Consider the following 13,459-nt stretch of genomic DNA (forward strand, 5'->3'; position numbering starts at 1 on the left):
CACGTGCTACATACATGGAATGGGGGGGGCACGTGCTACATACATGGAATGGGGGGGGCACGTGCTACATACACGGAATGGGGGGGGCACGTGCTACATACACGGAATGGGGGGGGGGAGGGTGCGCTACATACATGGAATGGGGGAGGACATGCTACATACATGGAATGGGGGAAGGGCATGCTACATACATGGTGGGGGGACAGACGGTTCAAAGACTGAATAAGGGGAAGATTTGGGCATATTTGTTGGGGGTCATGAAGAGAAGGAGGGGGTACAGGGGTATCAGGAAGGGGAACTATTTAGGAAGTGCTCTGAGTTTGTTCATGAGAGGCCACACAGAGACACGTTAAAGAGGAGAAGGAACTAGTGGGAAAGGACAGGTGACCCCTTGTTACACCCGAGCAATAATGGGTCACTTACCCGTTTCTTTGGCACTTCAGTTCCAGGCCTGTCCTCCCCTCCGCCGTGCTCCACAACAGCCGCTCCCGGGCTTGGCGGCCTCGGTTCTCCTAGCAACCACGCAGCTTACAAGCGCGTCGCTGGACGTCATTTCCTGTCCCATCGCTGCCATGACCAACCAGCTCCGATCCCTTCCCTGCCAGGGGCGGGCCTATTGGACGTGGAGCGCTGATTGGCGGCCATCTTGCTACTCCCACCAGCCTTGGCCGAACAGCACAAGTTTGCGTAACCGGAGGCCATTTTGGTACTCCATTACCAAGCGCATCATACTGAAGGTGAAGCTGCCGGATACACACTGCAGCCTCAGCCACGTGGAGGACACGTTCTGCCTGCTGCTTAAATGGGCACAAAGAGTGACTGGGCACGGTATACAATCCCCAGCATGCTGCAGGAGAGGGATATGATGACACTTGTAGCCCCTTTACGTAGTGGGTGGAGGTGGAGAAAAATGTCAAACACAATAATAAAACGTGTTCTGCTGTCATTCGAGTTGGCACCCTGATGACTGGTGTGGCTTAATTGGTGTCAGGAATATTAAATCCCAAACTTGAATGGAGCCAGTGTTTGCAAAAACTACCCCTCCATTGTTGATGCCATAGATATAATCTTTGCTATCAACAATGGCAGTGACAGTGGTAAGATTCCCCATTCATTGTTGTCAGTGGCAGCAATAAATATTTTCCCCTTTCATGGGTTTCAAAAGTAGTGATGGCCCCCCAAACGTATTAATCCATGGCATGAATAGGAATCCATGGCTGTAATGATAAACTCCCCTTATATATTGAAATATACAGCGCTGTGTAATATGTTGGCGCTATATAAGTTTATTATTAGTAATATAAATGTCCCATCCATTGGTATACATACCAGGGAACAACTTGCAGATCTTGAATTCTTGCATTCTCAAACAGTATCATTTGCTGATAAAACTATTTAATAAATAATATTAAATGATTGTTTCAGAGAGAATACAGAATTCCTTAGTGTCTGTGTACATACTCGGAGTCCGACCGATTCACTAGAAATAAACTCAAATGTCAGCGTTATTATCCCCCAAAAGTTTTTTTTTGTGCCATATGGGGATGTGAGGGAGATTAGAAAAAAAAAAAGCTATATGTTCTGGTTGACCCTACTTTTGACATTCTCTCCTGGGCCCCTAATCCCTGGTGCAACTCCATACAGAGGACTGTTTAGTCGGGGTGTCTCCTTAGCTTTTTTTTTTTTTTCAGGCTTCAAATGGTTAAATATTAGCAGTAAGTGGACCCAATGTACTGTAACTGTGTGTACAATTACTCTCTGTTCTCAGGTTTCCCTCCCAGGCTTATCAGTGACACATGTGATAGAGTCATTTGTAACTTGGACTGTGTACAACTCAACATCACCAAGCTACACGCACTGGGTAAAATATCTCTTCTGGGAAACTGATCCCACTACTGCAGAACTACACATAGGTCTTGCCATGTACAAAAACAAATGAATTGGTACAGCCCTGGTCTATAAAGTTTACCTAAGCATCATCCACCAGGTACAACTTTATATTTACTAGTGATGAATCAAACAAAGGTTGCATCTGAATTTTTGCGCACCTGCAATTTTATAGCAGGTTTAGCTCTGCTTTAAAGAACGAACTTCTTAGATTGTAAGCTCTTCAGGGCAGGGTCCTCTCCTCCTCCTGTGTCACTGTTTGCCTGTTATTTGCAACCCCTATTTAATGTACAGCACTACACAATATGTTGGTGCTATATAAATACTGTTTAATAATACCAAAGTCCTAACTTTCATACTCCTTGTTCCTGTTCTCCTGCCAGAGCCAATGGAACTAACTGGTATTTTCAAGAGTGTGGGAGCATGTGAATGACACCTTTTCACCAAATGCAGTGCTCTGTGTGAAGCCTAACAATACTCGCCTTCAATCCAAAGCTGTACACTGCAGTAATTGTTTTTCACCACTAGATGTCCCATTTCTCCTATGTTGAATGACAGGGTTTGTCAAGATGAACCTGTCACTTGCTCTGAATGAGTAACAACCCCCCACCACCACAGAAATCTCCACTCTTGCGTTTGATGATGTCCCATGTTTAGTTGATAGAGATCGTCATGTTCATGAAAACTGATGCGGCTGGAAACACGGCAGAACTAATGTAGACCTTTGTCAAATGATCCAGGTAGCATTTTCCATAGAAAACAGGAGAGATGTTTACCTATAGCAAAGTATTACCACCACTCCCCTAATTCCTGAACCCACACGCTGCACTGCATCCCCTTCTCCAGGGGTCTTTGGGTATTCCAGTGACAAGGATCATTTTTCAATGGCGCTCAAATAATGACACATTGGCTCAGTGCAGTGCTCTAGTACTGGGGGAGCACAGGCTGTACCCCAGGAAAGGGTTGGGGACCATTGGGTTAAAGGATTCTCATAAAAAAACTGATGACACTTACTGGCAGTAAGGAATACATACTGGGGGATAGCTCAAGACTTACCACAATTATTGCAACAAAAGCATTTTTTCTTACAGATATAGCAATATGTTTTCATTTAATGTTTTACTTCTCTTTTTTTCAATATATGTAATTTTTATAACATATTCCCTTTAAACACAAGGACATGTAAAAAAATAATCCAGCAGAACAGATTGTTGCAAGTCCTTTTATTGTAATAGTGACTATAAGGGCTTTCTACAAAAATCTGTGAAAAGCAGTTACTACAAAGAGTTCATCTCAAATGTCATTTCTCCTGCAACTCATTTCCTTACACTTGCAGCTCAGTAATGTATAAGAGATCACACATGAGTTCAGAAGGAAATCAGATTACAAGGTAAGCAAAAGTTATGAGGGCCCTGTTTTTTTTTTTTTTTTTAACAGGTAAGCAGCCTATTTGTCAGAAAAATGACATTTATTCTGCAGAAATATTGGCACTTTTCAGATCACCATATTCAGTGTTCAACCCAGAAATATTTTAAAGGAAAGAAAATATAGGCAGGTGGCAGCCCCTAAATAGTGACAGCTGGGTAATTAGTGAAAAGTGCTGGGTGGTGCGCCCAGCTAAATGGGTTTGGGGAGAACTCTGATATTTAAAAAAAGTGACATCTAGATGGTGAGTTTCTTTAGGATCATCACTTAGAGGACAGTGACTGCCATATGTATGAAGTGATGATCATCGTCCTCTAAATCATCATTTATAAAGAAGCGATACTACAACTAATCACCACCTCTACCTTTCCATCTCTGGCCACTACTTTTAGAACAACTGCTTTAACAAAAGGGTGATTGTTTTTTGTTTTTTTTTACAATAGTGATCAGTGCTTCGCGCTGGTGATCCATAACTCCATTGACTTAAATTGACCAGCAGTTGTATTGCGTTACATCTGGAAATTGCTATCAGTGGCAAAGCATTAGAAACGAACATCACCACGGCTCATCATCAAAGGTGGTGATCAGTTATAGCATCACCTCTCTATCAATAGGACCACATCAGTCATAGTCTGAAAGGAAGGATTGTGCCATACCAACATAGTGCAAAAAATTAGTTTTTTTTCATATGTGGAAGCAGTGATCTCTCTGCAGAGGTCTGACACCTCTCTATAAAGGTAACCCTATAGTTCTGTAAACCAGCAAATATCATGTTCCTTGCCCAAACGAGAACTCTAGACCTGACTCAGCAATGAGAGTGCCAGACCTCTATAGAACAACCTCTTCTGATTTGAAGTTGCCTAATAGTTATGTATTGTTTACTATAGGAAGCATAGAACAGACCTGAGACCATCATAAAATCGAGTAAATTGTATAGAACATCTATCAGTACAGAAGATACAATTCTTCAACTTACCATATCGCAATATTTCATCACTTTCCACAAACCTTTTTTTTCATAAATACTTGCACAGCTGAATAAATGCACATAAGGCTCTATTTATAAATAATTCCCCAGTCAATTCATCTGAAATTCAAGTGTTTGACAGTTCCTTTTAAAACAGTAGCTTATTCTGCCACCTAGTGGCCAGTTGTCACAGCTATGCACAGCTATGAAATACGAAATGCTATCAAACAAATTTCACACTATCACATATTGGGCCCATAGCCCTGTGATAACCATGGATGCTCCTGCATGCTATAAGGTTCTGACATTTAAAGTAAAACTCCAGGCAACCCCCCCCCCCCCATAGTTGCACAGGAAGGCAGAGTTCTCATAGACGCCAATAAAAGAGCAAAATGTTGGAATTTTAATTTTTTTTTTGCTGTGGCCTTTCTTGTGAATTCACATTTTGGGTATTGTGGCTGGAGTTCTACTTTAAATAAACCATAGCCCTGTTTTCTACCCCTTCTTGGCCTGGTTCTGTACACTGTAGGAGTCATTCCAAACACAGAACATGCAAGTTTTAGAGCACCATCAGCAAAAAAGATATTAGATGAAAAGTTTTATAGCATTCTATAAACTCTCGTGCTGACACAATCATAGACTAACCCAGCCCAGATCCCATTTCTGACCCAGGTATTGCTAGAAATGCCTGTTGTATGTTGTATTTGTTGTATGTTTGTATAACTACACAGTGTCCTCCCCAGATCAGTTTATAGCTGGGTGGTCAAACAAGTGGGCAGAGCAACAAATATGGTGCTCCCGGTTGTTGTCCCATAGTTTCCGACTTTCTACCACCCCCCATGCTTTATTATAACTTCCTAATCTGCGACCAGCTTAGTACGTCCTATTTTTTCCCGTCCTTTTATTATGGGTGGGAGGAAGCTGTAGGCAGGTAGTAGCCACTGTATTGCGACCCAAATTGTAAGTAACCACCCAAAAACAGCTGGGTTGTCACTGAAAAGTGCTGGGTGTTTCACTCGGCTAAAAGGGGATGGCACAACAACTAACATGTATACCTGCCTTTCCAACTTTGATCATAAATTGTGCCCCATCTCTCAAAGATCGTAACAAACCATCTGGATAATAGTCTGAACTGTAATGCTTTTTATGTTAACTCTGTCAGGTTCTAACAAAAAGGCAGCCAAAAAGTTACCTGCAGGAGAGGTAGGAAGAGGTAGTTTATTCTCAGGTCCTCCTACTTTCCATTCATTCCAGTCATGTATTCTACACCAGCTCCCCCCTTAGCATTTCCGAAGTGCTGGATTTACATATATCCCCCAACGCAAACCTTGGTTGCACCCTAACCCTTTATATCACTACAGGTCTGAACAAAGGTCTGAATCGGAGGATGTGGCAGGGGGCGCAGGTGTCTGACGCTACGGCTGATCATGTGAATATAATAAAAGACAGAACCCACCCCAACCTAGCGGCCTAACCTATAATTTCTTTTGTAAAAGAATTTTGCAAGTGTGCTGAAATGATAAAATTAGGGACAGACGAGGTTTCTTAAAACATCTTTTGCAACAAACACTTTATCTGGAGAAAAATAATTTTAACAAAATTGGAGTATCAGTGTGGTAAAGAAGCATTTATATTAATATTCTGTCATTACAAAGCAGTTACCTGTGAAAAGAATGTTTAAGTGCACAAAGTTATTTATAAGAACCTAACTAGTTACCATCTAAGACAGGTTAATGTAAACACAACTAGCTGTATCCTCAGTACTAGAATTGTAAAAAAATAAAGCAGTTCATTTATATCTAAACTGGTTTCCTATGAGTAGGTTACGTATTTGGTGCTCCTCATATTGAAGTCAAGTCTCAGTGAAGACATTTGTGATGGAGCACTGAACTGATCTAATGGCTCCATAGCTCTCATTTACCGGTAGTGTACAGCAAATGAAGTTTGCAAAGCAGTCAGTTAATAAATATAGACTGTTAAAGGGTAACAATCCGTAAGTGAAAAAAGGGGGAAGAAAAGCTGTGCAATTATCAGATTTAAAGACTGCTCCTAAATTGCCCATTTAGGGTGAAGGTGTGCAGCCTACCCATACATGTATACTGCATGGAGTTTGGAGGTTCTCTGCGTGTTTTCGTGGGATTCCTCCTGGTACTCCGGTTTACTCCCACATTCCAAAACCATGTAATTAGGTTAATTGGCTTCCCCTTAAAATTGCCCTGACAATGACAAATGAATATGGTAGGGATATTAGATTGTAATTCCCTTTGAGGGACAGCTAGGGAAGGACTATGGACTTTGTACAGCGCTGAGTAATATGTCGGCGCTATATAAATACAAGTTTTATAATATTATTAACCATTTAATAATAGTTAATATTACCTTCCCTAACATGCTTTCTCACTCCTGCCCTGCACTGCTAAAGCACTATTTATTGGAGCAGAATTTACAGTTAGGGGATCTCTTTTGTATGAAAGTGCCCAGGCAGCAACCAGTCAATCACAGGGCTCAACATTGTGTTTGGGAAAGGGGGTGACTTCATCCTCATCTAAGCTTCAACACCGGAGCTCAGGCTGAGTACTCATGAGCATATATACCAATTTTGTACTTAATGCGATTTATCAATTGGATGGCAGCCCTAAAATACTGCACACACAACTTCTGCACTTCTCATCATTTTCTTATGAAGAGAAATCAATTAAAATCTTCGTCAGCTGTTTTTAGAGCACACTACAAAACGTTTCAAGCAGGATTTACCAACATCTCTAATTGAAAACAGAAAAATTGGTTTGTTAAAACTGATCAGAAGTAGATTAGACTTTGAAGCAACGTCAGATCTGATTTTATCAAAATCAGAAATAAAAAGTTGCCCGAGTACACCAGTCTTTTAAAAGGAATGTTGCAGGAAGGGTTGATGCTTGAGGTAAAGGGCAAAAGAGACATTGTCACGTACGTTACTTGTCCCAGGGTTCAACACAGACATTTTTTAAATCTTCAGTGACCACCCAAAAACAGCCAGGGAGAAAAAGGGGCCAGGGAGAACACTAATGTCCCATAAAGAGATCTTTGCGGCAGACCATATAAAATACCTTCAATTAAAATGTTATTTGCACTGATAGATAACGTCACCCATTAATGTGGAACTAAAGTGTGAGTTTAAAAAATTCATGTGATTTTTGCGGAAAGGGATAGGCCATGTCCATTCTGCAATAATCTATTTTGCATGCACAGCTCAGCGATGGTTGCCTGCGAAACTTGGTAATCCCGGCATCCCATGCATGCGCTGGGAATGAATAAACTCCTGAGCGCCTGTGCAGGAGTTATGTCATCCCAACATGGCTAATCAAGATGGCTGAAGGTTTTATGGAGGAAAAAAAGAAAAGAATGAAGCACCCAGCAATGGAACAGGGACAGTTTAGTTCCATACAGAATAAAAAGGTAACAATGTTCAAAATGAAATGTATATATGACGAATATAACTTTTGTTATATTTTGTGCTTCTTCTGTGCTGGGACAAAAAGGCATTCTTGGATGATGCAGGACCAGATTAAGGGAAGATCTAGCGCCATAAAGGCATCTGTGGGACTAAAGTTAAGTGTAATTATTTTTTATTTTCAGTTTAGTTCCGCTTTAACTAATGCTATAGAGTAACTCCATCACACAAACACATATGTATATATAGGATGGAGTTATTCTAAACCATTAGTTAAATCAGCACAAAAAGGTCACCTAAGTTTATATATATTATACAAAAAGTCATGAAAACAAAAAGTAGTGATGCAGTTGTGCAGTAGTGATGCAAAGTGTACAGATAATGAACCATTAAACCGGAGATACAATTTACATTTATGTAAAGAGACAAAACCAACTTCAAACATATGTTGAACTGAAAGATATCTGGACATTTAAATCCACCTTGCCATTATAGCTTGGATACAATTCTTACAGTACATGTGTGCACACATGTATATGCAAAAATTGTTTTTGCAATCAGTGAACCTGCTCCCTCTTCACCCAAAGTTAATCACAATCTAATGTCTATGGCCACCTGTACAGGGGTTGCTGATCGTACTGAGGCCTCAAGTTCCTGCCCAAACAGTTTATGAAACCACATTTAGCTAGTGTGGTTTATGTAAAGTAGATTCTTCACAAAGAAGGCGTGTAAAACTTGCTACATTAAAAAAAAAAAAAAATCAGATAAACAATTGAAACAAAAAGTCAGATAAAAATTGCACCATTAGAAACAATTCTGGTACAGACCTGTGCTTCAGGTACATTAAAAGCAAAGCGCCTGGATTTAATTACTCTGCATTACCTCTTTCTGACACTTTAATGCTTCCAATTAATTGTATGCAGTGTTAAAAAGTTCTTGCTGTTGCATAACCCACTCAGTGATTCTCAACCAGAGGTCTTCTAATAGAACATGTAAAACATGTATAACCTTTTACAAGGCAAACTAACACAGGGATGTAAATTTCCTCTACTTCCGCCAGTGCGCGCCCGTGGAGAAAATAGATTACAGCTTAGAAAAAACAAGTGAAGAGTACAAGTGTACAGGAAGTCTAACATCTGTAGAAATAGATCTCCCCTTCCTCCTAAGACTGAACTTCCTCTCAATCACCTTCTTTATCAAACATTTACAGTTTCTTTTACATAAACCAAGCCGTAACACAGGTTCAATGGTCCTCTAGCCATTTTCAGTTTAAATCAGCACATTTCTGGTGCTTCAAAGAAAGAAAAGTTGGGCAGTTATTTTTTCATCAGAACGCAGCCATTTCCTGAAAAAAGCCTGCAGAAAAAGAATTCTTACTTTATGTGGAAGCCATGATCTCTATAGAGGTCCAGCAAGTTCTGCCAAGTAAGGCTTCGTACACACATAGCGATGATTCTCGCTGATAATTGCCTCAGGGCCGATATTGGACGAGAAACTGGCGTGTGTACAGTGCTTATCGTTTGTCGGCCACAGATCTGTTCTGGTATCCTTCTCCAACAACAATTATCGAACGTGTGTACGCAGCCTTAAAAATAAAACTTTCCAATCAACAGATTGTATGAACCTCCAGTGTTGAACCTCTTCAGAGAAAACACTTCATCCACAAGGGAAACAAAGGTTCCACTCTGCAATATGCTGGTGACAAACACCTATTCAAGCTGTGGCTTCTTTCTAAAGAAAAAAGGAATTGTATGACCACCCTTTGTTTTGATGCAACTGGAATGCACTGAGCTGATTTAAACTGAAGATTCGGATGGGCTTTAACATAAGAAACATTGTTAAAAAGTAGTAAAGTGTTCATTTTTCTAACCCATCTTGTTAGTATCACCAACATATGCAGTGTTCTCTCCAGCCCCATTTAGCTGGTCGGACCACCTGGCACTTTTCACTAACCACCCGGCTGTTTTTGGGTGGTTACTCAAAATTTAGGGCACAATACCAAGGATGCCACCTGCCTACAGCTTCTTCCTACCCAGCTAAAAGAAATTATGGGGAGAACACTGATATGTATGCATATATTTATGTTTAAATAAATCCTATAAATGAATGAGATCTAACATGCAACATAAAGTGCACTGGCCTCCAACTTGCACTACTGGTACTTTGTAAAAATGCACATTTTTGTTTATACTGCTGACCTCCAAATGCTGAAACAAAATCCCTATTTCAGCTACAATATATAAGAATAGAGCAAAGTGTTTAGATACAGAAATTTGTGAAACAAGTGTAAAATACATACAATCTATTATAGTTTACTTTGTGGCATTGTACAACGACCGCACATCCCAACTACTGCAAGTTTCATCAGGAAGGGCCCAACGCTTATTTTGACTAGCCTGGAACGATGAAGGTTTTCAGTCTGGCCAGGTTTGTGTCTGCACAGATGGAGGTTTTAACTTCCAAGGAATCAGACAGACGAGTCTCAGATTTGTGATTTGTCGAGTGATGTTCAGGATATCTTATAATGCAAGAATTTGGACAGTTGGAACATACTAACGGGTCAGAAAAACGATACTGATCCAGTCCGGGAAAGGCACGGATGAGTGGTTGGTTGGAGGTGCAGTGTGTGGCATTTTTTTGCGAACTGGGTGGTTTTGGTTTAGAGCAGTAGGGGCAATGCTGGCCAGGAGGTTTTAGCTCCTCACCTCCAGTGCCGCCTGGATCCTTGTAGGTAAGTGCAGTTAGCACTGAGCCCCAAAGGTACAATGCAGTAGCTGTGACACTTGACTTTTTTTCTGCACACTCTTTCAGGGAACATGGAGGAACGGTGGCAGGCTCGACAGGGATTTCTTCAGCTGAAGCTGGAAAAAATGACACAGTGGAATCTGGACTAGACTCTGTGATGGAAGGAAGCAGTGCTGTACCGTTTATATCCCCGGCAGCCTTGTGAAGGACAGCAACTGAGGCAAATAATGTGGCAACTCCAGTTAAGTAGACCAGGCCAAGGATACAAGCCAACTGAAAAAGGAAACAAAACAGGGAACTTATACTTAAATATAATGCAATTCTACGAAATGGCTAATCAGTTTTTTCTTTATCATATATTCTTAAAGTGTACATAAACCTTATTTTTTTTTTTTAAAACCAGCATACTGGTTTACTTATACTAATGGAAGAGGTGAAATCCCTAAATATCTGATGATCCTACCAACTCCCTACACAATGCTGACATGACATTCCTACTGTCCGTCTGTTGAGGACAGTGAAGGGAACTCAACACAAAACAGGTAAAAATATGCTTTTTTACTTTTTTAAATAAAAAGTGTAAAATTCTTGGGACTCTTCTACTGCATGAGTAGATCTTAAGAGCAGCCTAGAGTGGTGCTTTAACTTTATTACCATCCACAGGTAACAATTTCCTATTTTAGAGGTATTAGGGGTCTATTAAACCTCTAACGTCCAACCCCACTATGTCTGATTTGCAGTTTGTCTGTCTATAGGCAACCAGGATCTGAGAGCTGTAAACCCAGGTCACTGAATAGCTAAGAACTGTGTTCACAGCATACACAGGGGACTGGACTTCCTCCGGATTTTGCTTTCCATCCAAAGTGTTTCGGTGGTCCCAAATCAGAAGAAACTCTAGGGACCAATGGAATTTTCAAAGTTAAGCCACTGCAGGGTAATTAAGGCTCCATGTCTAGGTTTATTTATCTTGTTGAATAGTAAAATACCACCCCAGTTACAAGTTTCTTACAGTTTAAAAACAAGACCTCCAGGAACCATCCCACGTTTTGTAATAAATCTAACTCCTCACCTTGGTGACTTGCTGGCAGAGATTGTTAAAGACTTTCTGCCATACATCCTGTTCCAGAAGCACTGTGAGCTCTGTGTATGTAAACCAGCCCCGTTTCATGCCTTGCTGCCCTGCAACCCTGAGATAAAGAGAAAAAAAAACAAAAAAAAACAGATTACAACACTTCCTATGGTGTAAAGTGTTCATCAACTGTGGTGTTAGATGGAATAAATCTTGGTTTCATTAACACTCACAGGGTAAAAGAAAAATGACAACAAATACTCGTTGCAATAATGGCAGGGTGTTTTGTCCAGAATTCCACATTCATAAGAGAATGGCAAACCTACCTGCCCTCCAGCCACTGGAGCACTTCAAAGAATTCTCCTGGATGTGTGTATAGTCCCCAGTCCTGTATTCCAATGTAAAAAAAAATAAGTTTTTATATAGTTTTTCACCAGATAACATTCATACTTTATAAGTGTTGTACAATGTTTCAATGATTCTTTGAAGCAAAATAGGACAATTAGAAAGCTGATTAGTATTCTACAAAATTGCTCAAAATATACCAATCAGACTTTGTATAACAATATTATACACATTTACCTCCTAAAGAGTTCAAGTCACACTTTCCACAAATTTGAAACATCATATTTTAATAAATTAAAGGTAAAAGGCAGCATCTGGAATCGTTATTCAAATATCACCCAGTGCCCAAACCTTATGTGGAAAGATCCCCGGCCATGGAGCAGATAAAACACAAATACCAGAAACTGAATTGTGGGATGCAGGTTAGATGTGGCTCTCTGGCCAAGGTCTGCGCTTGGGAGAATAAAGGAGCTCCTGGGGGAATTTTGGAGGCCTGTAAGGAATCTACCGGTGCTTATTGTTTTTTTTTTATCACTACAGGTTTGCTTTAAAGGGAATACGTAGAGTTTTCATACGCATCATGTACTGAAAAAAAAAAAAAAAAAAAAAAATATATATATATATATATATATATATATATATATATATATATATATATATATATATACACACACACACACACACACATACATACACACCAAAAAGATGTTGTTGCTTTGCAGTCTAATTTTTTTTCCAGCAACATGCAATTGTTGCTATTCTTAGATTTTTCACCTGGAAGTTGCACTGTGTAAATACAGCTCGAAAAAAAATTGTGCTGTTTATTTCAGGCCTCAAAGCAGCAAAATATGTCCCCTCTTCATGCAGCCCCATACCAAGTTTCAGCCCGAAAGAGGGTATCTGAAATAGGGAACATATTTAGTTCTGTTTTTCCATTAGAAATCCCAGCTGGGGTATTTCCATCAATGGTAGAATGAATAAAGCAGGCTGATGAGCTGCAAAATGTCTTCAAGATTATAAAAACAACTAAAAGGGAATATGACTAACTACTAGCATCTTTAATCAAAGAAAAATATAGAATTTTTGGGGGTGTAGGGATAAACTTACGATAGCCCGGAGGAAATTCATCTCCAAAGTGTTCACCATCTGGACGTCCAGTTTCCCAGCTGCAGCCCACTCATCATTGAAAACCTCTTCTTCTTCGCCTTCATCATACAAATACTTACTGGCAACCATCTGTAACAGGACATATAATGCAGGATTAACAATAAGTAATATCAGTAAAATATGTCGGCGCTATAGAAATACTGTGTAATAATAATTTTATTATTATTAACTGTCCTGTTTTTAGGCACCTGGTGAACCATATTGTGATTTCCTCCTCAAAACCATTTTTAGTTTTGCTCACAAAGCACCTTTCTGGTTTACTATTTAAAGCCTATTGACACAAAGAGTCTAGGCAGTTATGTTAATGGCTATAGCTAAACGCTATCCAGTACCTGTTTATTCTTTTATGTGCATTCTTTGTGCTCTGCTATAAATGGGATCAGCTCCACCCCCTCTACTTGCTGGAAGTGAAAAAACTTCAAAA

The 13,459-nt window shown here is 40.0% G+C and overlaps 2 protein-coding genes across 3 annotated transcripts in view; both read right to left on the reverse strand.

Annotated features, from left to right (window-relative positions):
• Positions 1 to 562, reverse strand: part of TTLL4 (tubulin tyrosine ligase like 4) — a 21,816-nt gene extending 21,254 nt beyond the window's left edge. For both annotated transcript variants that reach the window (XM_072418021.1, XM_072418022.1), the window contains exon 1: positions 424 to 562. The gene's annotated coding sequence lies outside the window, so the exon portion shown is untranslated. The remainder of the gene's footprint in view (positions 1 to 423) is intronic.
• Positions 563 to 3,095: 2,533 nt separating this feature from the next.
• The window catches only part of CNPPD1 (cyclin Pas1/PHO80 domain containing 1), a 17,600-nt gene continuing 7,236 nt past the window's right edge, over positions 3,096 to 13,459 (reverse strand). Inside the window, exons 5-8 of the mRNA XM_072418023.1 lie at positions 12,976 to 13,104; positions 11,850 to 11,911; positions 11,524 to 11,641; positions 3,096 to 10,727 (exon numbers count right to left, since the gene is read on the reverse strand). Coding sequence (XP_072274124.1) covers positions 10,101 to 10,727; positions 11,524 to 11,641; positions 11,850 to 11,911; positions 12,976 to 13,104 — 936 coding nt within the window. The 3' untranslated portion in view covers positions 3,096 to 10,100. The remainder of the gene's footprint in view (positions 10,728 to 11,523; positions 11,642 to 11,849; positions 11,912 to 12,975; positions 13,105 to 13,459) is intronic.

The sequence above is a fragment of the Pyxicephalus adspersus genome, chromosome 7, assembly GCF_032062135.1.
Source record: "Pyxicephalus adspersus chromosome 7, UCB_Pads_2.0, whole genome shotgun sequence".
Lineage (NCBI taxonomy): Eukaryota > Metazoa > Chordata > Amphibia > Anura > Pyxicephalidae > Pyxicephalus > Pyxicephalus adspersus.